At 47.2% G+C, this 25,000-nt stretch overlaps 1 protein-coding gene across 1 annotated transcript in view; it reads right to left on the bottom strand.

Annotated features, from left to right (window-relative positions):
* Positions 1-25,000, bottom strand: part of kcnh7 (potassium channel, voltage gated eag related subfamily H, member 7) — a 37,880-nt gene that overhangs the window by 11,575 nt on the left and 1,305 nt on the right. Inside the window, exons 2-11 of the mRNA XM_056588390.1 lie at positions 22,772-23,197; positions 15,136-15,367; positions 14,621-14,788; positions 12,560-12,759; positions 9,336-9,588; positions 9,189-9,212; positions 5,120-5,325; positions 3,726-3,798; positions 1,566-1,886; positions 1-59 (exon numbers count right to left, since the gene is read on the bottom strand). The exon at positions 1-59 is cut by the window's left edge and continues 101 nt beyond it. Of these exons, the coding sequence (XP_056444365.1) occupies positions 1-59; positions 1,566-1,886; positions 3,726-3,798; positions 5,120-5,325; positions 9,189-9,212; positions 9,336-9,588; positions 12,560-12,759; positions 14,621-14,788; positions 15,136-15,367; positions 22,772-23,197 (1,962 nt within the window). The remainder of the gene's footprint in view (positions 60-1,565; positions 1,887-3,725; positions 3,799-5,119; positions 5,326-9,188; positions 9,213-9,335; positions 9,589-12,559; positions 12,760-14,620; positions 14,789-15,135; positions 15,368-22,771; positions 23,198-25,000) is intronic.

The raw sequence follows: 25,000 nt of genomic DNA, 5'->3' as shown, positions 1-25,000 counted from the left end.
GGCACACCTGGCCACGCCCTCCCTGGACCGCCGGCACTCCCAGTCCTCAGCCCCCAGCTCTGGGAACACACACACACGCACAACATGAGATACTGTGTGTTTGTGTGTGTGTGTGTGTGTGTGTGTGTGTGTGTGTGTGTGTGTGTGTGTTACTGGAGATGAAGGTTAACATCCATCTTCTGCTTATATGAGAGCTCATCTGTTCAGAATGAATCGTGGCCCATAAAAAATAAACTATCTAAATAAACAACAACAATCCATCTTGTTTCTGAAGTGTAGCGACTGAGGCAGAGGCTTATTTGATGAATGGTATGTACTCGCATGATTGGGTTGTAACTTCATGGGTCACACACATGCACACACACACACATGAATACACACACACGCACACAAACAGACACACAAACACACACAACCACCCAGCTGTGTTGATTAAGGGAATCAATTCTTATGAAATTATGGCATGCTGCCCTCAAATCCACACACACACACACACGCACACGCACACGTACACGCACACCCACACACACACACACACACACACAGACACACACACACACACACACACACACACACACACACACACACACACACACACACACACACGCTCAGACACAGAGGGTCGATTCAGGTGAATTTCTGCTCGAGTCCCACTATGTTTTTTATCAATCAGCTTACTGTAAAGTGTTGAATGGGACTCGTGCAAATTTGCGTACAGATTTTTATTCCTAGTGTGTAGTCTTTATATCATACAACATTAACATCCACTATAGAAAGAGTTTCTTACCAGAAAAATATCTTATTTCTTTCACTTTTACATATACAGTGCATGTAAAAAAACAATGGCTCCACCGAGCCAGGGATAAGTATATATCAAGATGTAGGCTGTGTAAGATAAAGAGAAGTCTTACGTTTAATCGCCCACACAACACACTTTATAAAGTACTTCACCAGAGACAACATAATTGCACCCCTTGTCTCTTTTGAATCCTTCGCCTTGACCCTGGACTCTGATTCTAATCTTATGCTTTCCATTTTATGACTGAGTAGGCTTTCCCTTCTCATAACTCCTCATTCATGTTTGGATTTTTTAATAGACCTGACATTCTGCTTCTGGGGCTAATGGAGGCTTTCTGGGTGCTTATTTTTTTCTCTATTCCCAAATTAACCTAACAAAGTTAACGAGCCTTTTGTCTGGGAACTCCAGAGGACGTTTGTGGCTCGTGACTCATTGGCTGCCAAGAGCCAGCCAATGAGAACGATCCTGTCAGCGGGGCGACACAGTGAAATGTCAGGTTAATTTATACAGAGACAGTGGTTTGATAGAGCATCAACACGCCTTTGATTTGAATAAAAGAACGGTACTCTTTCTCGGTTGTACTGAAATAGATGCTTCCTCAAGGCGGATATGATACAACACTTGTTTTTGCGCATGCCTTAATGTCACCTCATTCCTTTTTTTATCCACAATCAAAAAATAACTAACAGCGAAGAATCATCCAACCTATTGAAGTAAACACAGGTGGATGTGTTCTATTTCTTAACCAATCAAAAGATTATCTCACCTTTGTAGGGCGGGATCTGCAGGCCGTCACTCGCCTGGGCGTCCGCGCCCTCGCCCAGCCCGTGGCCGAGGGCGTGGTCCCGGACGTTGGGGTACCCGGCCACCCCGGAGCACAGGGGCCTCTGCTCCTCCTCCTCCACCCTCCCCTCCTCGTCCTCCTCCGTCTCCTCCTCCTCTCCCTCCTCATTGGACGGCTTCTCCCGCCGCTGTCTCACCGTGGGGGCGGGAGAGGGCGGGGCTCCGCGGGCCGCCGCCGCCGCCATGAGCTCCTTCTCACGCCTGGCCTCGCAGAGAGCCCGGCCCAGCTCGTGGTTTTGGCGCACTGGTGGGAGAAGGACTGGTTTTATTGACTGGTTTTGTTGGTCTCCATGTAGTTGCTTCGAGAGGATAGTTCTGACAAATTTAGATAGTTTAGAAAGCTTGTTCTGACTAACAAACCTAGATTCGTTTTTGGCAGACTCAGCTAGCTAAGTATGTTTAGTTACGGAAAGCTATGCTAGCTGAGTTTGTTAGCTGTGAGCTAACAAACTGTAAGCTAACCTAGGCGAAAAAGTATCTATTTAAAATATGTATAGGTCCGTATCAATTGTATAGGTATGTTGTAGAGAATGTATAGTTATGTATGTAGAATATGTATAGGTGTGTATTTGGAGTATAGGTATGTATTCAGAGCATATGTATGTTTGTATAGCAGAGGCGTGTATTTATAGTATGTATCAATACATACAGAGAGTAAGCAAACCTGTGTATCTAGTTTCATGTATATGAAGTTGTGTTTGTGAAAGACGCACGCACACAAAGTACGGTGCGTCCTGGTGTATCGCACAGAACCAGCATCTCTCATCTCTCTGCTCCACCTCTATCCTGTTTCTCCTCATCTCTTACAGGCACACACTGACGCTGCCTTACCAGCACTCGTTACCATGGCGACCAATTAGATCTGCCTGATTGTTGTGCGTGAATAAGTGTGTGTGTGTGTGTGTGCGTGTGTTTGTGTGTGTGTGTGTGTGTGTGTGGAAAAAGAGAGCGAGGGACAGAGAGGACAGATAGACAGACAGACAGAGAGAGAGAGAGAGAGAGAGAGAGAGAGAGAGAGAGAGAGAGAGAGAGAGAGAGAGAGAGAGAGAGAGAGAGAGAGAGAGAGAGAGAGAGAGAGAGAGAGAGAGAGCGAGAGACGGTGAGAGTGAGAGACGAGGTCGGCTGACTCTCTCGCAACTCCAATTACAAAAGTCGATTGCTACTCAGGATCGACATACAGGATACACGCTGCCGCCCTGGTGGCTGGCGGGGGTCCGGGGGGGTCGGACATACGCCAGAGTGTGATTCATGGACGTAATGTCTCACCGACTATAAAGAGTCTCTGAAGCCATTATCCTGTGATGTCTGTGAACCTTTGAGGTGATGGAAGGGGATTTGATGTGGCGTAACCAAGGGTGATGTGTAATTAAAGGGGGCGTGTCATGTGACTGAGTTTAAGGTAGTGTGGTGGCCTGTTACTTAAGGGGATGTCATTAAGGGTAATGTGATGTAATATAACTCGTGGGATTTCATTAAAGCTAATGTGATGTAATGTAACTTAGCGGGATGGCGTCGCCGCTAATGGTTTTCGATGCACGTTTGCATGTTGCAATTAAAGGCACTGTGATGTAATGTCAATTAGCGGGATGTCACAAACGGTATAGCGATGGTACTTAGCGATGTGATTAAAGGTACTTTGTTTTTATTTAACTTACGATGAGAGCATTAAAGGTGCTTTAACAACTTTGTTGTTATTTACCTTACAGTGAGATAATTAAAGGTACGATGTCGATATTTACCAAACAGTGAGGTAATTAAAGGTACGTTGTTGTTGTTATTTACCTCATGGTGAGGTAATTAAAGGTACTTTGTTGTTACTTAACTTATGCTGAGAGAATTAAAGGTACTTTAACAACTTTGCTGTTGTTTACCTCACGGTGAGATAATTAAAGGTACGTTGTCGATATTTACCAAACGGTGAGGTAATTATGGTACGTTGTTGTTATTTAACTCATGGTGAGGTAATTAAAGGTACTTTGTAATTATTCACCTAACGGTGTTTTAAGTAAAGGTAAGTTGTTGTTGATTTAATTAAAGGTACTTGGCGATGTAATACGTGCAGCTCATCGTGTCTGAATCTCACCTGTGGAGGATTTTCTCCGGCAGGACAAAGGTCGTCGACCCTGGGTGACGTCTCCGTCATCGGACTCGCAGGCCTGCGGGTCGTTTGTCAGGGACAGACAGACAGACAGACAGACAGGAGAAACAAGAGCAGCATGAGCAACACGTCACCCGAAGCTAACCCCGCGCGGAGTCTTAGCTCGGGTCACACGGAACACGGACAGGAACAAATGGTGGTGCCGCAGAGCCAAAAGGAGGGGAGGATACACACAGTTTATCTGACGTAGAAGGCCGCATATCCGATGGCCTACACGCACTCACTCACACACTCATACAGAGACCAACACACACACACACACACACACACACACACACACACACACACACACACAGAGACACACACACACACACAGAGACACACACACACACAGAGACACACACACACACACACACACACACACACAGACAGACAGACAGACAGACAGACAGACAGACAGACAGACAGACAGACAGACAGACAGACAGACAGACAGACAGACAGACAGACAGACAGACAGACAGACACACACACACACACACACACCCATACGCGGCTACGCACAGACTGTATGCAAACTTCCCACAATGTAGAACACCGTCGGTTTCACACACCCTTCCATCAGCCGAGCCCCGGATAGCGAGCTTTAGGCACCATAGACAGACATAAATAAACACGTGTCTCATTCCAAAGGCCAGACTTCAGCCTTTCAGTTCCGCCCAATTGATCCAGAACACAGCGTGTCCACCCCCGCCGTATTAGCATTATAAATGACCGCCAAACCCTCATTACGAGGATAAAGCCCACTTCTCCCTCATTCCTCCCGTCTGCCATCACGTAGCAGATTGGGGAAAACGCACCTTGCAGAAGTGCATAGATTGAATCAGAAAAAACGGACAACATCTGCTTTTTAGGAAAAGCCATTAGGCAGCAGAAATCCAACTGCCATATTGATCAAACTAGCAAGGCAGCAAACATACCATCGATTAAGTCTGTGGTTCCTGTCAGTTATCATTGCGGTCTTATACCCAATTCCTCAATTATTTTTCTCTAGTTTTCCCGAACCATCCCCAATTGTTGGAGCGGTTTCGAAGACTTGCAACCATGGTGATTTGGTGAGAGTTTCAATCAAAGTGTCATGTTAATTTATAAATCACTCCTTTGTCTTGATTCTTCTACGCAAATCCCAGCTCTTCTTTTGATGGTGAAATACACTTTGTGCACGGTGCCTTGGGAGAGCCCGGCTACACAAGCGGCTGGGATACATGTTTGAATATCACACGTGTCAACTCCGTGACACACCCGCCCACCCGTTCCCCAACAGACAAACAAAGCAGACTGCCGCGGCGACGAACCCCCGGCGACCCCGACGCCCTCACCTTGCCGCTGTCGTCACGCAGGTCAAAGGTTAGCTCCAGGTTGGCGAAGAAGTGGTCGGCGAACTCGGGGTACATGTCCAGCACCTCAAGGATCTCCTCACGCTGGATGGTGTGGATGTCGCAGTAGCTGAGGGCACGTACGTCCGCGTTGGACTTGCCCGGCTTGGAGTACAGGTGGATCATTTCGCCGAAGATGTCGTTCTTGCCTTGAGGGCCGGGGGGAACACATGAACACACACGGGGGTCACATGGAGGAAAGAGAACAGGGCAGGGGACGGTGAATATACAGTAAATCGTAGGCCAGGAGAAGAGATCCAAGGAAGGAAAGGGGAAGGGGTGGAGTTATGAACACATTGGAGGCAGGGAGTACGGATTATAGGAAGGAAGGTAGGAAGGAAGGAAGGAAGGAAGGAAGGAAGGAAGGAAGGAAGGAAGGAAGGAAGGGAGGAAGGAAGGAAGGAAGGAAGGAAGGAAGGAAGGAAGGAAGGAAGGAAGGAAGGAAGACATGTAAGAGTGATACATTGAAGGGAGGCAGGAAGTAGAGATAAAAGGAAGGAAGGAGGAATGGATGGAGATTAATTATAAATATATTAGAGGAAGGATGAAGGGGAAGTAAGGAAGAGTGGAAACAGACGGGAGACAGGAAGTACAGCAGGAAGAAAGGAAGGAAGGGAGGGGGTTAAGATAAGAGAGAGGCAGAAATGATAAAGGGGACCAAGGACAGAAAATAGGTGGGATTCAAGAAGAGGGAAGGAAAGAAAAGAATAAACAAGGGTACAATCAATGTGGGTGAAAACATCTACAGTGCGGATTCAAAGCCCCAGCACACCCTAAAGAAGCAGCCATAGCAGCAACCATCCACTAGTATTTCAACGGGCCATCCAAACCTCCGGCCTGCAATGGGATTCATTGCTTTCTAGTGGGTCCTCATTAAACATGCATGACCTGCTCCCCTCGCAATCAATGCCCAATCCAATCCATCCCCACCAATGCACATGAGAGACGACCAATCGCAGTGCTTGCTTTGGTATGAGTCATCACAGGACGTTGTTTGTCGGATCTGGGTTATGTTTTAAACTAGACGTGAAGCATAGGAGTCCTTTATTCTTTAAAAAAGAGCGAGGGGGGGGGGGGGGGGGGGGGGGGGCAAAGGTAAGTGGCATGGTTTGATGAATACATTGAGATGTTATTCATAAACTTTGGTTTCTGCGATTGATCGACAATGTTTCGGCCATTAACTTGGAGAACCCCTCGCAACCATCCCACCTCAAACTCCCTCTCTCTGGGATTTTTCTATGCAGGGGTTATGAGATCCTGTAGCCTACTGGATCCTTGCGGCATGCATCATGCATGATGACCCTATCAACCAGCGCCACACCGCCGTTATGGAAATAGGTTAGGAGTTTGGGAATGTGCTGGGCTCAGATTTTCTATTTGTATATGCTGCTGCAGTGTCATTGGTTGACTGCTCCTCCCTGATTGGTCTAGGTTAACCACATGAGCACGGATCAAATACAAAATAACAGAACATGGCGGGGGTGGGGGTGGGGGGGGATTTGGGGGGGGATTTGGGTCAGGGTCGGGGAGAGGTCACCATGGGGTCGAAGGAGGCGAGGTTAAGGGTCAGAACAAAGAGACAAGAGTAGGAGATGAAAGAGGAAGGTAGTGTTAAAAAGAGCATCAGAGAGGTTGCAAAATAAAGGGAGAGCCAGAAACATGATCTAAGAGAGAAAGGATGAGACAGCATCAACCATTAGTGTATGCGTGCCAAAGAGAGAGAGAGACAGATAGAGAGAGAGAGAGAGAGAGAGAGAGGGAGAAAATTAAGTCAACAAATTAAGTAGAAGAGGCGGTGATAAGGGATTGCGAGAGACGGTCAGAATGGAGTGAAAAAATAGAGAGAGAGAGAGAAAGGAAGAAAGAAAGAGAGAGGGAGCAGGGGAGTTTTTGTTCTTCTTTGATTACATGTGGAAGCCACCGGGCCAGCAGTGCCGGCTGACTCCTGGACCTCTGTCACCGGGCACTCCCCGGGCCGGCAATTAAAGCTACATTCCACCCTGGGTATCCTCTAACAGTGGAAAAAGTGGCCAAGGATTTAAATAACACGTCCAGTGCCTCTCCCTTCCTCACAACCCTAAATGAACGCAGCGCTTCTCAGTGTAGCATGAACAGCTACAGTGGAAAGAGACGTTTGCGTTCCCAGCTAGCGAGCCTAACTAGCGTAGCCCGTTGGTTTTCCCTCTGAATGCACTGCTGAGTCTCGATATCCTTGTTTCCCGTTTTACATCGTTATAAGATCCGGGCTTCCTTTTTATTTAGACTATTAGCGAACGTAACCACTAGCTGCACCACAACCACAGCCATGTGTGCTATACCACCCTGTTTATGAAAATATGCTACTATAATACAATATTTTGAGGCAGTATACCGTTGATAGTAACAAATATTGAATTCTATATCAATATTCAAGTATTGTATTAATTGTATTGTGTCGATATTATTTACAGAACGTTTTTCTAGGCACTCAGAGCACTTTCATTGTTGAAGACAATTGTTGTTGTTTTATTGTAAGAATGCTAAGTTAAAATATAACAGTAAGCTAAAATATAACAGTGCAGTGTTTTGTAAAAGGCGTTGTTTTGAGCTCTTAACTCTGGTAAAGGTTGCCCAGGCTCTAGGGAGCGTGGCTGTGCTTTCTCCAACGCTTTCCCCGGGGGTTCAGATCAGAGGAAACACTGTACGCCTCCCTCCCTCCTGTGTCTTTATTAACACACACACACATACACATGCACGCACGCACACATCACACACACACACACCCTAGCTTTGCTTTGTCTTTCTCCCCCTACTGGTCTCGCACTCTCTCTCTCTCTCTCTCTCTCTCTCTCTCTCTCTCTCTCTCTCTCGCTCTCTCTCTCTCCTCTCCCTACATTCTCTCCCTGTCACGCCCCCTCTCGCTCTCTCTCTGTCATCCTCCCGACCCACCTCCAACCCTCCCCTCTCTCACCCTCCCCTCTCTCTCTCTCTCCCTCTCTCTACCCTCCTCTCCCCTCTCCTCTCTCTCTCTCTCCCTCCCTCTCTCTCTCTCTCCCTCTCTTTCTCTCTACCCTCCTCTCCCCTCTCCTCTCTCTCTCTCCCTCCCTCTCTCTCTCTCTCCCTCCCTCTCTCTCTCTCTCTCCCTCTCTCTCTCTCTACCCTCCTCTCCCCTCTCTCTCTGACATCCTCTCTCTCTTCCTATTCCTCTCCCCTCTTTCTTTCCATCCTTCCCTCCCCTCCCTTCCTCTCTCCCTCCCTTTCCCTCCTCTCCATTCTCCCTCCCCGCCTCTTTCCCTCCCCTCCCCGCCTCTCTCCCTCTCATCCTCTCCTCTCTCCTCCCCTCCACTCTCCTCTCTCCATCCCCTCCCCTCCCCTCCCCTCCCTCCTCTCCCCCCCCCCTCCATCTGTACACGTTACAATAGCCTTTGATGGGCGCCGTCTGAGCCAGCGCCAAATGGACCTCAGCTGCCAACAGCGAACCCGCTATGTGACAGCCAATCGGACCAGCAAGCCCCCCTCCCGCCCTCTCTCTCTCCCCCCCACCCTCTCCGTCTCCCTCTCTCTCTCCCCCCACCCTCTATCTCTCTCTCCCATTGTCCCTCTATCTCTCTCCCACTCTCTCCCCCTCCCTCGCTCCCACCCCAAGTCTCTCTCTCTCCCACCCTCTCTCTCACCCTCTCAGTCTCTCTCTCTCTATCTCTCTCTCCCTCTCAGCCTCTCTCTCTCTCTCTCTCTCTCTCTCTCTCTCTCTCTCTCCCACCCTCTCTCTCAGTCTCTCTCTCTCTCTCTCTCTCTGTCTCTCTCTCTCGCTCTCTCTCTCTCTCTCTCCTCAGCCCACCTGCTTCAACCCTAATGAAGGGTGGAGGTCAGTGGGTGGGGGCTGACGGAGGAGTCCAGCCGAGTCGAAAGCCGAGTGCAGAGAAACGTCCTAAGGGAAGGGGAGGCCCCTAAATATCACCGGTCAACGTGCAGCCGTGTTGCAGGGGGATACTACCCACTAGTGCAATCATATTATTATTATTAGGTCATTTACCAGTGGCTTCCTCGTTGACCCGAGCTGAAGGGGGAAAAAAATACAGACATGTACTGGTTACAGACCTGCAAGATCGTCGGTGTGTCGGTGACATACTGCAATACCTCAGACACACCACAAGGGGAGGCGGCTGGAGCTCGGACTCACCCAAGATGGCCACCACGATGTCATCCTTGAGGATCTCGATGGAGCCCCGCGACAGGAAGTAGAGGGAGGTGAGCACGTCGCCGCTGTGCACCAGCGTGTCGCTGGGTGGCGCGTGCGTGGTCTTGAAGCGCATGGCCAGCGCCCGCAGGCAGCCCTTGGTGGCGCCCTGGAAGGCCTTGCAGCCCTGCAGGAGGTTCTTGTTCAGATGGAGGCAGATGTCCGCCTGCAGGCACTCGGGGAAGCCCTTCAGGACCTGGGGGAGGGGGGGGCAGGGGAGAGGGGCGGGGCAGGGGGGAGGGAGGGGCCAAGGCAGATCCGATCAGGTGGGAGGTTCGGTTGTGTCGTGGCAGTCATGTTTTATATTTTACACAGCGTTCAAAAACGATAACAAAGGCGGAACAAGCAGCACGTTGCGATGACGCCGATGCTGTTGACGTGTGTGTGTGTGTGTGTGTGTGTGTGTGTGTGTGTGTGTGTGTGTGTGTGTGTGTGTGTGTGTGTGTGTGTGTGTGTGTGTGTGTGTGTGTGTGTGTGTGTATGTGGGTGTCTTGTGGGTGTCCTAGAGGGAGGTGATGCGACGATCAGATCGTTTTTTTTGTCATTTCCTCCAGAGAAATTTGACACAGTTGCCATCTGTGGTTTTTGTTTCCTTCTTCTCAAATTCTTCTTCTGTACTCGTGGAAATACACTGTGCCGTTGCCATGACGATACTTGGTTTGGGCAGCGGGAGGGGCTGGGGGGGGGGGTATTTTTGGCAGTAGGACATGCTGGGACAAGACTGAACATAGAAGACTGAACATTTCACAGCATTGCCATAAACGACGACACAAATCTTAAAAATATACTTTTACTTGGTGTAAAATATGTGATGTTCTGGCGCTCATACAGTGGGTATAAATTTGCTCAGCTAAATAAGATAGAACATATCTTGGCACAAAGAAACACATTTCAATTACTAAGCTAAACTATTCTGCTTTGCATTTTTGGCATCCAAATTAGCCAGGATTTATCCTGGCCCGAGGGACTTACCTCGGAACAGATTAAACCTGCTAGTTCAAGGTATTGCCATCGATACTAAATAAATAATTACAGCATTAGGGCAAAGGTATTTAGAATTCAAAGCTTTTCTTAACAACAGAGGAAGTTAGGGATTAAGTTAAAGTGTACACTTACCCTTGAGGTACAAGAGGTGGAAAACAATTGATGGGACTTAACATAAGATATAATATTATAAGGCGTAAGAGGTGATAGAGAAAATACTTTGAAAAACAGAGAAGACTGGAGGAAAGCTTAAGACTGACGGACACACACACACACACACACACACACACAAAGGCCCACGCTGGAACAACAAAAACACACTTTGGCATCTGCATCTTCCTGTTAGCATGTGGGGATTCAGTTGGCACATGTTTCCTCGCTAGGCTACTACGCTGTCCGATCGGGCTCTGGAAGCCATTTAAAAAATAAATGAAGCAAAAGACTAAAATAACTAAATCCATATAAGATGAGTAAATAATCGAGAGTGCTGTGAAGATTTGGAAAGGAAAGATAGAACGACATTTGGCAAGTGCAGGGGCCTCCACAGACCCTCCCTATAGGGGGGAGGGATCGGAGACGGGGGGAGATGGGTCGGTGGGGGGGATATGTGTTTGGCAGCGGCAGGCGAGACTGCATGCGCCCACATCCACAGGCGTGATTCACTCCCTCTGGTTGTCATCGTGGTGTTGTGTGTATGGGTGTGTGCGTGTGTGTGTGTGTGTGAGAGTGTTTTGAATACACAGATTTCATGCAAAAAACATGCAAGAGAGAGAACGAGAGAGCGAGAGAGAGAGAGAGAGAGAGAGAGAGAGAGAGAGAGAGAGAGAGAGAGAGAGAGAGAGAGAGAGACAGAGACAGAGAGAGAGAGAGAGAGGAAGAAAGGAAGAGAGGAAGAGAGGGAGAGGAGAGAGAGAGAGAGAGAGAGAGAGAGAGAGAGAGAGAGAGAGAGAGAGAGAGAGGAAGAGAGAGCGATAGAGAGAGCGAGAGAGAGAGGAAGAGAGAGAGCGATAGAGAAAGAGAGAGAGAGAGAGAGAGAGAGAGCGATAGAGAGAGAGAGAGAGAGAGAGAGAGAGAGAGAGAGAGAGGGAGAGAGAGAGAGAGAGAGAGAGAGAGAGAGAGGGAGAGGAGAGAGAGCGAGACAGAGGGAAGAGAGAGCAAGATAGAGTCTGGCCTGCATGCACTGGAAGAGAAAGCACACACTGTGTAAAACCCATTGAGCGTCGAGCTAGAGGTAGAAAAACCAAAAGGCTGCAAACAACCAAGGCACTCATTCTACCGGCTAACAACGAAAACTGCCCGACTACCCCCCACTACGACTAGCGTCAAACGGTGCAAGGCTAAGCTAACGTCTACCAGGGTCAACGACCGCACCACACACTACCCATCAGGTCTACACACAGGGTAATTTTATAGAGACATTAGGGCTGTTCACACCAGTACCTCCTGCGCTTACCAGAGTGGTCGACCCATTCCATTTGATACGAGGCAGACATGGAAGAGACAAACTTAGATGAGTATCACAGCACAAGGGGGGGAAAGCCAGAGTCAGAATCAACACAATATTGCAAAACAAAACAGTTTTTTTTCAAGAAGCGACAAAAACGCTAGACAGGCGAGCACAAGACAAACAATCCTTCAAAAAGAAAAGCGGTTTAATTACCCGAATGGATTCTTAAGAAGGGTATTATTTCTTTGTTTAATTATGTCAGCGGGGTACGCAAACTTGGTAAATCCGCTGGATAAAAAATGTAAATCTGGCCAGCAGAAGGGATTAGCGGAGCAGAAGTCATCATGCTGAATCTAAATCCAATCCGATCTGCTGACCTTGGGGGCTTCACAGCTCGTGGGATTGATCATGAGAGCGGTGATTCTATCAATTATAATTTCCTTTTCATTCATATTTGTTTATTCAAACTATGTGTTTATTATATCTATATTTTTTTTACTAAAAGCACACCTCAACATCAATGGACAAATAAAAACCTTAAAATTAAGTAAAAATTCTAAAACAAATTAGCAGCGGTGATTTTTTTAAATACATTTAGATTCGGTACTCTAACTAAACAAAATATTACAATACACAAGAAAGAGTTACAGATTTTTTTTCGCCCCAACCTAAGCCTGTGAGAAAGCAAAAACAAAAAAGACCCAGAAGGATTTCCGGTGGGGCCGCCCCCATGTACCATGTTCATGTCGATGCCGTTGGTGTAGTTCCAGGCGTGCTGGAAGTACTCCTCCAGCCGCTGCCGCAGCGGGTTGGGGATCTGATGGAAGCGGATGAACTCCTTCACCCGCAGCATCTGCAGGTGGTAGCGTGCCGTGCCCGAGTACAGCCGCTGGATGATGGCCGACACGTTCCCGAAGATGCTGGCGTACATCAGGGCTGGTGGAGGGAAGAGGAGGAGGAGGGAGAGAGGGGTGAGTCGCGGTGTTAAAGGGCTCCTTGTGTCTTCTTCTTTTTTGCCTTGTCTCCTGCCGTTTTTCAATTAGAAATAGTGAGTATCTGAACGTTTTTAAACGTGGAAACTCCCCCCGCTAAAATTAGGCAATTGACTCCTTTCCTGTTGCCTGTAGACGAGGGTGGCTTTCTGTTTTTGTTTCTTGTTGTTCATGTTCTGTGCCATGAATGCGCGGGTAAACAGGGTGAGTATAAAGTAGTAAAAAGGTTTGGTAAACGGTAGAAAACGGGGTTAGTAAACGGTAGAAAGCAGGGTTCATGAACAGTAGAAAAAGGGTTATTAATCAGTAAAAAAACAGGATTAGTAAACAGTAGGGTTTCAAACTCAGTTATTTTATTGCATGTTGTTCCTTTCTATTTACATGCCGATGTTCGGAACTTCAAAGGTGTCATGTTTCCATCACTGCCGATCTGAGCTGGAGCTGATCAATACCTGTGGCTACTACGGAGTCAATTGTCCCGGGAATTAATGCTGATTGTAATCTTTCCCACAAAAGACAAAGCCAGATGTAAATGGGTGACGGTGGTTTTTTTGCCCTGTTACAAAGGGACTTAAAGTTAACCTCTCTCTTTGTTATTTCCTTAAAAGATGAAAGAATTTTATTTGGTATTATTCTAGCGCACTTTGTTCAATTTAATGGTACGAAGACTTCTTTATCAAAAACATTTGCTTTGATTTTATTTTCCTCCAGGAGTGATTTGGATTAGCCATTACATTAGCACACATCCTTTATGCATAGATCTGTATAAAGCTATTATCATCGTCCTTGAAATCCAAATGTCAACCTTATAAGTTGTACTCCCAAAAGCACACAAACTTAATGAGACTCAATCGTTATCTGTTTACTATTTAGTCATTGATAAGATGCTTTTATTCAAAGTAACATGAAGGTGAAAAAGTGAATTCAGATGCAGGTCATAAAGCAGCATGTAGAAGGTATTATTCCACGGGCATCTTGCTCAAGGATAACTACAGAGAAGGGTCGGGACATTGGGGTTGGAACTCAGTACGTTTTGGCTGGGAGTTGACCGCTCTCACCAACACCCTTCCCCTTGCATCTCACTGTTTATCTAAATCGTCGATGCAACAGATAGCTTGAGGGCAAAGGGTCGAATATTATGATGGTGTCCATTTCTCGGTGCTGAGAGCAGTTTGGAAACCTTTCTCATTCTGGAACACATTCACACCACCCACTCTCCTTGTCCCTGTCGGTTGATGGCTGTCCTCCAAACTGAAAGGTAGGAGTGTGTGTGAATGTTTCTTTTGAGGAATTCCATTGCCAAGATTTGCAGGGACAGTCGTATCATCAACTGAATTATTTGATGATGCCCTCAAACCAGGTTTCTCAAACAAACTTACAAACACTACCGACCAAAATCCTATTTTAGCATGTTATGCTTCACAAAACTCGAACCGCAGATGTGCTAAAAAAAAAGTGGTTGATTAAAGAATCTATTTTTGATGAAAGATCCTATTTATAGTTGATCCTATTTTCTGCCTTCCCTGTTGGCTTCCTATTCATAGGAAGATGAGAAGTTACTATTTATAGGGGGATGAGAGTTATTCCTCTCTCTCTAAGACCACAATTCCGGAAGATTCCAAATAAACACGTGAATGTTAACATATGAAGCTTGAATCGAACCCCTGAGTTTGGCATTAACCCTGCCAGGGCAAGGCATTATCATTCCCAGAGTGACCAGGCCATGCTAAGAAAGGTATTGGACAACATTTTTGATAATCGCACTATAGTCTACAATTATATTTAAATAAACATGCTTCACTCACATCCGATGAGCATGACGCAGATGGAGAAGATTTTCTCGGAGTTGGTGTTGGGGGAGACGTTCCCGAAGCCCACGCTGGTCAGGCTGCTGAAGGTGAAGTAGAGCGCCGTCACGTACTTGTCCTTGATGGACGGGCCCGAGCTGGGGTCGCTGTAGTTGTACTTCTTTCCTGTAGACCCCCAAAAAAGCAGGAGTGAGTAAAATGATGAGTTTTTACACTTTTTTACACTTTTGTTGAATTGTAGGCCATCGTAATACTCTTTCCCTCAAGTTATGTACTGTGAATAGATTGATATGATTTGTGACACACTCTCGTTATTGTAAACAAATAAGAAAACAGCTAACGCTGTTTAGCATCACTCTCACTTTAGCATTGCACTTCGACACATACTGTGTCAGACACATTATCAATGCATACATTACTACAACAGACAAAACAAATACAATTTACAAATGTAATATGTAAATTATGTCAATTATAATTAAATGGAAATGTTCATCGTGGCAGCAGCTCACCTATGGACACGCCCAGGTTGTCCAGCCAGCCAATCTTGTGCTCCAGATAGGGCTTCTCCACGTTGCCGATGGCGTACCAGATGCAGGCCAGCCAATGGGCGATGAGCGCAAAGATGCACATGAGCAGCATGAGCACTGCCGCGCCATACTCGGAGTAGCGGTCCAGCTTGCGGGCCACCCGCACCAGCCGTAGGAGACGAGCTGTCTTCAGAAGCCCGATGAGCGTGGTGGTCTGGGGGGACGAAAAAAAAGAAAAAAAAAGTGAAACCACGAAAGTTAGCATTTTGGCTAACTGAGCAATGGTGTGTCGTTGGTATTCGTTGTTTGCGCTCCTGTTTTTTGCTAACCCCAAGGCGCACACAGTCAGGCCGAATTCATGTCCTTATGGGCGATAAACGTATTATGCACCTTATCTCTGGAATGAGCTACATTGAAATGTGATGTCTCCATTACTCATCCCTTTGAGGGATGTTAAAATGCTCCACGCTAACAACCTTGTCCCTAATGTCTCTCCGTAATTGTCCTGTTTGTGATGTTTTAAGTAGGTGGAATTGTTTCATGGCTCTCTTGCAAAAGAGATTTCGATATTGAAAAGAATCCCTGATAAATAAAAGTCTGAAGGTCCCATGGCATGCTACTTCATGGATGCTTTTATATAGGTGTTAGTGAGCCCCTAATACAGTACTTGAAGACGTTCAAGAAATTTAGCCTTGGTGCAGAATACAGCCACTACGAGCCAGTCCCACAATAAGCTTTCCACAAAAGTGCAGTTTTTTAGAGGCAGGTCAAGGAGGAGGGTTGGGGTGTGGCCCTGAGCAGCTTGCGGCCACGGGGGCACATGCGCTTGTGTTTACAGTGGATGTATCGCAATGTCGAGGCGCACACAGCTTTTGGCCGTGTTCTGAAAATATTCTAGAACACTCCGGATGCTGTGGCAGGAGTCCTAGAGCTCTATATCTAAATAATAAAATATTATACATAGATATCTATATCATATAATATATATTATCACGGCCAAAAGCTGTGTGCACCTCCAAGTCTCTGGCTCTTCCACTTTCACATCAATCTGAAGTAGACTGAACTGCGCCATGGGGGAGGAAAGGCATTGTTGCCCGCGAATGTTGAGCGCGTTTGTCTCCCGCCGGAGCCCCGCTACCCGCTGCCGAGGCACCACTCCCTCGACAGCAGGCAGTGTCGAGGCACCACCGCCCCGCGGCGTTGGTGCCTCGCGCCAGTGGTGCCTCGGCACCAGGCAGCGGATCACTGGCAACAATCCCTTTCTCCTCCATGTCGTGGTTCATGTACTTCAGGGAGACAAAGCCAAAGTTCATTCCCCCCAAATCCTACTAAACAATCGCTGAGATAGTCCTCCACTTCCGCATCAATCTGAAGTAGACTGAACCGCGACATGGAGGAGAAAGGGATTGTTGACCGCGATTTTTGACCGCGATTGTCTCCCGCCGGAGCCCGCTGCAGAGGCACCACTGCCTCGGCAGCGGGCAGCGCCGAGGCAACACCGCCACTCGGCGGTGGAGCTGAGTGGGGAGGTAACCCCCACTACGAGCATTTTTGTGGAAATACCAGAGATGTCAGAGAACCCAGTGTGTTATGTGGCCATAACACCAACAGCAGAACGATTATCCATACAACAAAGAAGTGTACAACACTTGCGTTAAAGTGTGTTTAGTCGCACACACACACATGTGGCGCTCGCACAGTCGTAGCTCATTGTCTCATTGGTGGGCCAAATTCTCTGGGCTGGCAAAGCAGAGAAAGGGGAGGGGGATGTTAGGGGAATTGATATTAATGTTAGAAAACCTTGCTAAATGAAATTTTCATGCCATGGGACTTTTAAATAAACAAATTATAAATAGATAAAGAGTTCTGAATCGTGACTCATAGTTAGACTCAGGCTTCGAAAAAGGAGGAAAGGGTTTAGGGTTTCAAGGAAGCAAACAAGAGACAATTCTTTGCAATGCCAAGTCTTTTCACCACTACACACCACAAAACGATCCTGCGAATCAGACAAACAAACACACCTTTTCATTATTTAGCTTGACAGTTTAACCCAAGGGGCTTTTTGTTGAACCATACCCTTACACAACAGAAATAACAGAAAAGCCAAATGCTGCGTCCTCATACCAATTTCGGCAAAAAAAGCGAAGGGAAAAAAAACATAAGCTGCATTGAATTGAATTGTGTGCATTATGGATAATCGTACACCCAGAGGTCATTCGTCATAGTGACACAGACTCAACACCGGTGTTTGTAATAACGCCGTTTAAAATAACGCGTAAGGTAACGCCGTTATTTTTTCAGTAACAGGGTAATATAACTGATTACTGTTTCAGTCCGTACAACGCCGTTACTGTTACTGTACATTAAAGGCGGTGCGTTACTATGAATTGATTGAATGAACTGCGTATTCTGAACGCACCCCTGGCTCCAAACACAAACTGCTAGTGAGGAGACCGGGTGGGTTAACAACGAGATAAGCGATTATGATTGGCTAAGGCAGAGTCATGTTTCATGGTAGCCAATCGGAGCCAGTGTTTTTACACACAAGCCAGGACATGCGCGCCACCCACACACACACACACACGCAAACGCACACACCAAACAGATTCGATGAAGCAGCTGAAATGGCGAGTCCGGAGCAATCCGATGAAAAGTTGGCATTTTCTGTAGTATTCGGCAGATGCTCCACAGCCTTTTGTAACTAAGCAAATTAAAATTAAATTGGAAGTATATCAGGGCCTTGAATGGGCAGTTCAAGTGGAAACTGCTCAGAAAAATCCAAATTCTTTGACATATAGCAACTTTCTTTTTTTACAGTAACGCAAATAGTTACTTTCCCTGGTAACTAGTTACTTTTATTATAGAGTAATTCAGTTGCTAACTCAGTTACTTTTTGGAACAAGTAGTGAGCAACTATAACTAATTACTTTTTTAAAGTAACGTTCCCAACACTGCTCAACCCACAGTATGTTTGAACCCTCGTACGATTTCAGAGCTTTGGGTGTGGCGAACCAAAAAAAAGCGTAACATATTTTGGAAATTTTCCTAATCTCCTCTGAGGTAAAAAACGAACAGATGCTTGACCAATTAAACAGACACACTTTGTTGTCTGTTTGTATCACCCTGTTTCTATCACCCGACTTGGACGCGAAACACGCCTATATATTAGCTAAAGGTTATTGACGGTGGGGAAATCTGTGTGTCGCTTCATCATTCAATTATAAACCTCTCAGACTTAACTGCCAAACAATAGAGAAAATAAACAACGATTAGGTTCTCATACTACATGACACACACACACACACACACACACAAACGCACACACACACAAACACACACACACACACACACATACACACACACACAGACACACTATCTCCTCCTGTTCCATCTCATTCAAAGCACTATAATACTCCCTTGTCCTTTTTGCTCGCTGAGCTAAATTACCGCGCAGGCTGTTAGAAGGAACTGTGGCTATGGTGGTGGATGGAGGGGGGGAGGGAGGGAGGGAGGAAGGATGGGGGAGGCGAACGGACATGATATCACTGCCGGGCACTCAGTAAACACAATAAAGTGAGCGTTAGCGGGCGCTAATAGCCCACCCCGCTCCCTGGCGCGCCAGACAATTACAGGCTAATATCCCCCGAGAAATCTGCAGTGATGACGACAACAAACTCCCCCCGCCCCCCCAAAGACCCCGCCCCCTGCACTCCTTCACCTAGTTTGCGATAGCCCCGCCCCCTCCAGCACACCTGGAGCACAGATAAGGGGCAGAAGGAATGGTATGACTGTACCTCGTTTTTGACGACGAGTTGACGTCAGACGTCGTGGTTGGGTACAGAGGGCTGCGAGTTGTTTTTGCGCCTACACATGCACATTCAATACACACACATCACCAGAGACACACACAACCACACACACACACTCACGCATGCATTGCCCACATAAACGCTCCCACAAACACAAAACCACAGTCACAGGCACACATGCGCATATACCCTCACTCCAACATGCCCACACATGTTTACATGTATACAGGGGCAGATACACACGCTAACGACAGACTGAGTCACACGTAAACAACACGTGTCTCAATTTCTTGTGCCTTTGGATAATGTTGATGAAATACTAAAGGCTGTCTGACTGCCAGAGCAGACAGACATGCATATTGCCCTGGGCACAGCAGACATTCTGCTATAATGTTGATTCAAATCCGATAAATTGAGTTTAATACCAGTTCAGGGCTGGTTGCCCCTTCCCTAATGCCTCCATTAGCTGTAGTATCTCTCTGAGTCATCTCAGCGTCAGAACAGCCCTCCTGATTAAATACTTTATACTGTAAAACCTTTCGGAGGCCGGACAGTCAGCAAAGGCTACGATGCTTGGCTCAAAGGTTCCGGGTTTTCATCCCAGATGACTAGTCTAACGCACAGGCCTCCCTGAGAAAGCAGCCCTGAACCCCTAGTTGATACAGCTCAAATAGCTGGTACTAGAATCCCTGGGATACCCGTGGACCAAGGCTCAAAGACCGAGTTGTAAATAACAAAGTCCTTGTCTCTGCGACCGTTTGCCTGCCTCCCAGTAACAGCAGGGACACAAGTGGTGTACAACCGGGTTTGTTTGTGTGGTTAAAACCCGCTGAGCTGCTGCACGTTGTGTGCTGTACACTTGGTACACTTTGTGTGTGTTCCTCTGAGCGATGAAGCATCAAACGTCAGTGAACAGCGTGTACTTCGCCGTCGTTCTCGGTTCTGCCCTGGAGTTGTAGTGTCTTGTTACTTTGCTTGTCATGGCTAAATTTAGGATCAAGGCAGATCTCCATTTCAAAGGAAAAAAATATTTTTGGGTTAGAATTGGATATTATATAGGTTGAACTGTGTCCATTGTAAAAACGACTCTCAGTTGCTGAAAGTGGTATTACCTAAGTGGCCGGCCCAGGGGTAGTCATGGGGTATCTTTGTGTAAATTCTCCACAAACTACACCGGAGATGAGGAAGACTCATTTCAAATCCTCGGGTGGAATACAAGCACAGAGATTAAAAGATTTGCAATCTCCTCATGACAAGAGACTCTGCAAACGATCCTGGCTGTCTGGCTAAGGGGTGAGAGCAGGCAAATGCTCTGTGCTATGAACACAGAGGCCTCTGTACGAAAATATAACCATTGCAAAGGAGTGGCCGTTTGTAAATTAGCCACAGCTGAATTGTTTTTGTTCGTCTGATCATCTGCGGTGCTGGGGAGTCCTTCTGAGGGGAGGTGGGGGGCAGACTGGGCCACTCCACAAGGTAATAAACCAAAAAAAACCTCTCTTCCATGAGAAGAGCCCAGGGGCCTACTTGGGCCCTGATGACATCAGCGAAAAAATCTCGAAGAAGAACTAGACGGTTTCCCAGGCAACCAAAAAAGGTGCACGGGATTATGTTTAAAAATAGTCTCCTGTGTCTCTGGCGCCGAAAGAAAGGAACAATTCTCCAATATTACACGGGGAAAATGGCAGAGCGCTCAAGCTGTGACAAGGTGGGGTTGGCGCTGTAGCGTGCAGTCGTCGGCCCCCGAAGGAAAGTTGTGCCGAAGCTGTCAAGATTCACCCTTTATCTTGCATGTCACTCATGACAGCATGACTTCTTCTGAAAGGTTACTTCAATTAAGTAACCCGCTTAGACAGTCAGATAGCCGGGACTAGGTGAAGACGTAGTTATTTTTTCACAGCTTCATACTATATCACGAATGAACTTGGCCTCAACAATAATTTCAGTCAATCTCCACCCGAGTCATGATTGGAAGCCATATCTGTGTCAGACAATGTGATCCATAATATATACTGTATGGTGGTGGTGGAGTAAATTCTAAATTGTTCCATTGCTACTCGACCAATAAAACCAGAGTTTCATAGGGTTAGCTTTAAGGTAAGACTAATTTTTGGGGACTGTCCTTACACTCCTTTGTTAGTGTAAATCGGGGACCTGCCTTGTGAGGAATGTCCATCACAACCAGAGGGAACCAGATACACACCACTTTATCACATATTCAGGCCTCATAAAGAGGGGCGCTGACATACACCCGTGTCCCGCTGCGCAGGGACGACGTACATGAGTGCTACCGCGGCGACATTCTGCCGTCGAGAACGCTCGTGCCAGCTGTCACTCAAGTGCCAGCTCTGCTCCCCTGAGGCCCCTCATCTCACCTCACAAAGGGCCCCGTAATGACTCAGCTACACCACACACACACACACACACACACACACACACACACACACACACACACACACACACACACACACACACACACACACACACACACACACACACACACACACACACACACACACACACACTGACAACTGAGCAGTTACACAGGCAAAAACAAGATGCACACACAAAAGCGTGTGGACGTACACACAGACAAAGACGCTCAAGGTTCACACACATTCAAATTCAAATGAACACACATAGACACAAAAACATACACACACACACACACACACAACGTGTGTGCCGCGGTTGGGCCTTTACACCAAATATCTGGCTGTTATGTCACACATTGTCAGGAAACTTAAATTCTATTTTCGGTGTCACCCTGGTCTGTTTTTATTACATATTCAAATCGACCTGTCTTGACGGATGATCCATAAAAGTATTTAATGTGTCGGTGAGATATTCTGCAGCCGGCTGTGTCACCGCCTGCAGCTCGGTTCAGACGTGTCCCTGAGCGTATGATAATAGGCCTGATCGTCTACTAGGGGCGACCGTGTTTCACCCCCAGAAGGAAGGTTCCGGGTTCAATCCCCGGTGCCCGCAGTCGAGCCTGTATGACTTTTAGAGCTATGAGGACATTAACCCCGACCTGCTCCTGAGGCTGAACAGTTTTGGATGAAAGTCTACTTAATAACACAATAACATGAATTAATTCAAGGTTAATCAATTTAAATAGCAATGGTTGATTTATATTTAAGAAAGACAGATCAGACCAATCAACTTACCAAATACACCTTAGCCAAAAATGACCACATAAACACACACACAAACACACCAACCGACTCAAACACACAAGCCTGGCCCCTTGGCCTTGTCATCTTGTTTGGCCACCAAACAATGATGTCCCCATAAACAAAAACACAAACACACACACCGACCTACACAGGAATGTACATGATCGTGGGAACACCTCCACTTTTTATTTAGAATATTTAATATGTATACTATTTGTTATCATTTCACACGCGTCCTTTGTCTAATCCCAACAGGACACACGTGCTACATCCTCCATTGCCTCAACCTCTGCAACACTAGTGTTGTATTTTGACCATGTGTATTCTTAGCAAGCTCTCTTTCTAGCTCTGACCCTATTCATGGCTCTTTTCCAATGTCTTACAACATTTGCTTTGCCAAGTCAAAAGCTCTTCCCGCCGTTCACCACCAGCCCCGCGTTCGACCGATACCCACGACCAGCAAGGGAAACTATGGAAAGTAACCGATTACTTTTTAAAGTAACGAGTAACGAGTAACGGGTAACGAGCAACAAGCAACAAGTACAGAGTAACGAGCAAACATCACTTTTAAGTAACTTCCCCAACACTGCACACAAACACCACAACAGAAAAAACGTCCGCCCTCCTCACCTCGTCGGAGCCCGAGCCGAAGATGAGCAGGTCGAAGGGGATGGCCGCCACCATGTCGATGAGGAACCAGCCCTTGAAGTAGTGGATGGCGATGCGCGCCGGGTGGCTCACCACCTCGTCGTTGTGGTTGACGTAGGTGGTGCGGAAGTTGATGAGGATGTCCACGATGAACATGATGTCCACCATGAGGTCCACCACGTTGAGCGGCGAGCACGAGTAGCCGCACTCGCGCCGCCGCTGCTCCTCCAGGTCGTTGAGCAGGAAGGCGGCCGAGTACGGCGTGAAGATGGCCGTGTAGATGACCAGCAGCAGGATGAGCCAGTCCCACACCGCCTTGAAGGGGCTGTAGTGCAGGATGGTCCACTTGTCCATGCGGGGGGTTTGTAGCTTGTACTCGGGCAGAACGTCGGCGCCAAGCGACAGCACCTGGAGTAGGGGGGAGGGGGGGGGGGGGTGGAGGTGTGGAGGTGGAGGGGGAGGAAGAGATGGGGTAAGGAGGAGGTGGTGGAGGAGGAGGGAGAAGGGAGAAGGAGGGGGGGTGGTGGTGGTGGAGGAGGAGGAGGTGGAGAGGGAGGTGGAAGAAGGAGGTGGTGGAAGTGGAGGAAGGAGGAGGAGATGGAGGAAGGAGAAGGTGAAGGAGGGGATGGAGGGAGGAGGTGGAGGAGGAGGAAGGAGGTGAAAGAGGAGATGGAGAAAAGAGGATGTTTTTGACCTTCATTTATTCAGGTTTGTATTTTGCAGGAGATACCTGATAACCACTGACGAACAAACACTTAAAGGAATGACAAGATACATACATATACAATGAAACAAGTCTCTTGAACACGCACACAACGAATGCCTTGACCAATGCATTGCAAACACGTTTTGATGTTGATTCAGTGCATACAGCACACCACACGTTTTTCCCAATAGCTTTAGGGGGGACTCATCTTGGGAAACACTATGCCAATAGGACATGACTGCCACAGCCTTCACTCTTCCTGTGAATAACTCCATTAAGCTAACAAGCTCTAATCAGCTCATTTGTGAATCCTCGGGCCTGAAGTGTGCGACCGAAAGGTGTCGGTACGGAACGCTTTGAAATTACACTACGACTTGCTGGATTTGTTAATTAGAATTATAAAATATTTCTTATTATTTCATGTAAATGAGTTCCTTTATATTCGTAAATATAAAAATGAAGGAGAATTGCAGGGTTCCGATTTCATGTCACAGAATCGGATTTGTGTTCGAAGTCCATGCGTGTGTATGTGCAGGGCGTCACTATTGGCATGCTAACCCGTATGTAACGGCTCGACACCGCTATGAGAGAGAGAGAGAGAGAGAGAGAGAGAGAGAGAGAGAGAGAGAGAGAGAGAGAGAGAGAGAGAGAGAGAGAGAGAGAGAGAGAGAGAGAGAGAGAGAGAGAGAGAGAGAGAGAGAGAGAGAGGTAGAGGGAGAGAGAGAGAGAGAGAGAGAGAGAGAGAGAGAGAGAGAGAGAGAGAGAGAGAGGGAGAGGTAGAGGGAGAGAGAGAGAGAGAGGAGAGAGAGAGAGAGAGAGAGAGAGAGAGAGAGAGAGAGAGAGAGAGAGAGAGAAGTAGACAGAGAGACAGAGAAAGAGACAGAGACAGAGAGAGAAAGAGAGCGAGAGAGAGAGAGAGAGAGAGAGAGTGAGAGAGAGAGAGAGAGAGAGAGAGAGAGAGAGAGAGAGAGAGAGAGAGAGAGAGAGAGCAGGAGGTGGGGGAGGAAGAGGAGATAGAGACAGAGTTAAGGAAGGAGAGATATAAATAGGAGAGAGATGGAGAGAGGAAGAGGAAGAGGACAATTAATAGAAAGAGAGAGATAAAGAGAGGAGAGAGGGAGGGAGTAAGGAAGACAAGGAGAGATAAAGAGGGTTACAAGAGGGATAGAGAGAGAAAATAGCAAGAGGAGATGGGGAGCATTAGATTGATAGAGGGACAGATAGAGAGAGTGGGAGACAGAGACAGAGAGACTGAGAGAGTGCGAGAGAGAGACGGATAGAGAGATTGAGAGTGACAGAGAGAGAGAGAGGGACAGAGATTTTGAGAGAGGGAAGAAGGGCGAGAGAGAGACATCAACAAACGACGGATTCAAACGAGAGAGGCGTGCGTGAAGTCTCAATCACCGCTCTTCATTCTCAAACCGCTGATCACCGTGGTAACCGCCGTGAACGAGATGATTGGTTGTGGGGGGGGGGGGGGGGGGGGGGGGGGGGGGGGGGGGGGG

The sequence above is a fragment of the Gadus chalcogrammus genome, chromosome 4 (genome assembly GCF_026213295.1).
Source record: "Gadus chalcogrammus isolate NIFS_2021 chromosome 4, NIFS_Gcha_1.0, whole genome shotgun sequence".
NCBI lineage: Eukaryota > Metazoa > Chordata > Actinopteri > Gadiformes > Gadidae > Gadus > Gadus chalcogrammus.
This window is presented reverse-complemented; position numbering and strand designations above follow the sequence as displayed.